Raw genomic sequence first — 3370 nt, forward strand, 5'->3', positions numbered from 1 at the left:
AGTTTTTAATAATATGTTTATTTTTTATTCAATACTTTAATTGTATCATTGTATTTAATATCACCGTCCAAATCCCAGTGGGCCTAATAACACTCTAAACTTGGAGACTTTGTTCTAATGTCATCACATTGTTACCATATAGTTTATGCAACCTTAATACACTTTACATTATAAAATTTATAAGGTACTTTATATCAATTTATTTATGAAATTAATAATAGTATGGTATTTAAGTTGAGACACATGGTTTGTTACCGTTGACAGACAAGAGGCTGCGCTTGAGGAGTGTGGTGGGCCCCGGTCCCACCCAGTTTCGAAAATCGAGGCAGAGACTTCGGTGTCAGCTCACTGCAAACTGAGAACGACACCACCGTTTGCGTTTACAACATACTTCTCATTTTCACTTCCACAATCTCCAAAACGCCAACCCTTCCTTGTCCTTTTACTGTTACAATCATTATAGTTATTATTTTTGTTGTTTTTTCACCTCTTTCAAGTGTTTCACATGGAAGTTTCCGACACGGCGGCGAACCGGCCCGGATCGGGTTTCAGGGCGGAGATCGATACATCGGCGCCGTTCGAGTCGGTTAGGGAAGCCGTCTCGCGATTTGGCGGCGTTGGGTATTGGAAACCCATTATTAACGGTCTTAGCAATCAGCACTTTGCGCCTGAGGTAACAACCCATTGGCGTCTTTTTTTTGAAGCTGTGTGATTCGTGTGGTAACAGCATTGCACAAAGGAAAAGTTTCGACCTTTCTGGTTTTGAACATTTAAAAAAGATGGTTTTGTGTGTCGTTTTTGCTTCCTGCCAACTCTTTATTGTCTGTGGTGTTGTGATAGGAAATAGGGATTTGATATTTTTTATTGTTGTTTTGTTAATTGATTGAGCTAATAGTGTTTTGTCGCGCTTCAGTTAAAGTTTTTGTTTTTATTGTTTGTGGATTTGTTCTGCTGTGTAGTAGTTTGGTTTGGATCTGAAGGGAAGTGATCTAAAGTAAAATAGTATAAATTGTGAATATTAAAAAAATGTGGGAAGTAGATGATATTAAAGTTCAAAATCCTTTATATTTTTGTTTGTTTATTTTCGGATACTATGCTAGCTGCTAAGAACCCTTCGCCATGACAATGAAGGTCACGTATATAAATCTTAGCTGGATTATATTTTTCTCAGTCTAATATTTTGGTAGCTTTTTTCTATTTTGATAAGGACAACTTAAAATGCAGTTTTTTAGTGTGATTTTTAAGATGTTTTCAAATTATAATTGAAGTTTCATCTCAATAATTTGCTTAATAAATGTTTACATTAAAGGTCAATGTAAGTTCTTGAATTACAACTCCAATTTTGATGGAAGAACTGCACCAAAAACATCTGAGGAATTTCCTTTTGAGTTTTGTTCATAATAAAATTCTGAAGGCAGGATAATTTTGTAATGCAGAGTTAAGTAGTTCTCATTTGCTCCATTTAGGACTAGGCTGAGTGAGATTTGGCATAGACACACAGTTGATAATATAGTACCTTATTTTTGTGTGAATGTTTACTTTCAGTTTTATTTTAGCTTTTGCATTGAGTTAATTTCACAATTAAAGTTTTCTTCTTCTTCTTTTTAGCTGCATCACACAGAAGAGCTTGACCCTGGAAAACTGGAGGAGCAAGCTGCTGTTTTGGAAAAAGAGCTGATCCTGAAAGAAAGGGAAACTCTCGATGTCTTGAAAGAGTTGGAAAGTACCAAAAGGCTTGTGGAGAATATGAAATCGAAGTTGCAGAAAGAAGAGTCTGAAGCGAAATTGAATTTTCAAATGAGTGAGTGCAATGATATGTCTTCTGTTAATGAGGATGAGAAAGAAGATACGGAAAACCAAGTGATTGTTCAGGATTTGAAGGAAGGTTGTATCCCCTGTCCTTCATCCACCCCGGGTTTAATACTAATGGAATTGAAGCAAGCAAAATTGAATCTGAACAGAACCACGAGTGATATTGCTGATGTTCGTGCATCTGTTGAATCACTCAATAAGAAGTTAGGGAAGGAAAGACTATCCCTTGGGAAGACACGGGAGAGGTTAACTCAGAATTCTTCAAAGATATGCTGCCTTGAGGAAGAGCTAAACCAGACTAAACTAAAACTGCTTGTGGCAAAAGATGCTTGTTTGGATAACCCTTCAGATATTACAAAAGAGCTCCAGCGACTGAGTTCTGAGGCAGAGCATTTCAAGAAAATGGGAGAAGCTGCTAAATCAGAAGTCTCCAAAGCAATGTCTAAGATTGAACAGACGAAAGCTATGATAAAAACTGCTGAAATCAGGTTAGTTGCTGCCCGAAAAATAAAGGAAGCTGCTAGAGCAGCAGAAGCCTCTGCCCTCGCAGAGATCAAAGCTTTATCTCATAATGATAATTCACCTGGAGAGTGTATGCAAAAGCATGATGGAGTTACCCTTTCCTTTGAAGAGTATGCTGCACTAACCTGCAAGGCGCACGAGGCCGAGGAACATTCTAAGAAGAGAGTTGTAGATGCTATGCTTCTAGTAGATGAAGCAAATGTATCAAGAAAGGACATTTTGAAGAAGGTAGAGGAAGCCACAGAAGAAGTTAAAACCAGCAAGAAGGCCCTTGAGGAAGCTCTAGAAAGGGTAGAGGCTGCAAATCTAGGAAAGTTAGCAGTTGAAGAGGCATTAAGGAAGTGGCGGTCAGATAACCACAAACGGCGATCCTCCATACATAACTCCACCAAGTTTAAAAATGCTTACCCTTCTCTCCATCGCAAGGATTCTCTGTTGCTCGATGTCAATGGGTTGAATCTGGTAAATGATGAGGCCAAGAAAGTTCTAAAGCCAACACTGTCTATAGGACAAATACTGAGTAGAAAGTTGATGATGCCAGAAGAGTATGAAGCCGGAACTATGTTTGGAGAACGAATCTCAGTGAAACGGAAGGTTTCTCTTGGTCAGATGCTAGGCAGACAAAACGCAGATGCATCCTTTGACAGGCAAGCTGAGAAGGAAAATGGTCAGAAGCCATTTTCTGCAAAGAGAAAGAAATTTGGATTTGGTCGATTCTCCCTTCTTTTGACAAAACAACAAAAGAAGAAGAAGCCAACACTGAACTTGAGGTGATGGCTTTCTTGATCATCTTGTGCTGAAAAACTCATGTTTGCATCTTCAATCCTTTCCCACATCAATGTATCATCCACTTATTGTGCCTGCTTGAGTAGATTATTGTCTGTTGCATAATTGCATTCTTTTACCTTTCCTTGTATATTAACTAGAGTTTGTCCATCACTTGTGATGCTACTTGTAGAGATTATTTATGTCAATTTAACTCTTGTAAGCTGATGTTATATTTTCTGATATGCCTGAGGTTGTTCTGTTTTTTCTC

General features: G+C 38.1%; 1 protein-coding gene across 1 annotated transcript; it reads left to right on the plus strand.

Moving 5' to 3' along the window:
- Positions 1 to 259: 259 nt before the first annotated feature.
- On the plus strand, positions 260 to 3370 carry LOC137819008 (WEB family protein At2g38370-like). The gene is made up of 2 exons (XM_068622705.1): positions 260 to 673; positions 1609 to 3370. Exons 1-2 carry the CDS (start codon positions 506 to 508, stop codon positions 3106 to 3108), a joined length of 1668 nt encoding a protein of 555 aa, XP_068478806.1. The 5' UTR covers positions 260 to 505; the 3' UTR covers positions 3109 to 3370.

This window comes from Phaseolus vulgaris, chromosome 10 (assembly GCF_000499845.2).
Source record: "Phaseolus vulgaris cultivar G19833 chromosome 10, P. vulgaris v2.0, whole genome shotgun sequence".
In the NCBI taxonomy this organism is placed as follows: domain Eukaryota; kingdom Viridiplantae; phylum Streptophyta; class Magnoliopsida; order Fabales; family Fabaceae; genus Phaseolus; species Phaseolus vulgaris.

Excerpts from the sequence above, each read along its gene's own strand:
- LOC137819008 (XM_068622705.1), top strand. The coding sequence starts at position 506 with ATGGAAGTTTCCGACACGGCGGCGAACCGGCCCGGATCGGGTTTCAGG. Across the intron at positions 674-1,608 it reads ATCAGCACTTTGCGCCTGAG|CTGCATCACACAGAAGAGCT; the intron begins GTAACAACCCAT and ends TCTTCTTTTTAG.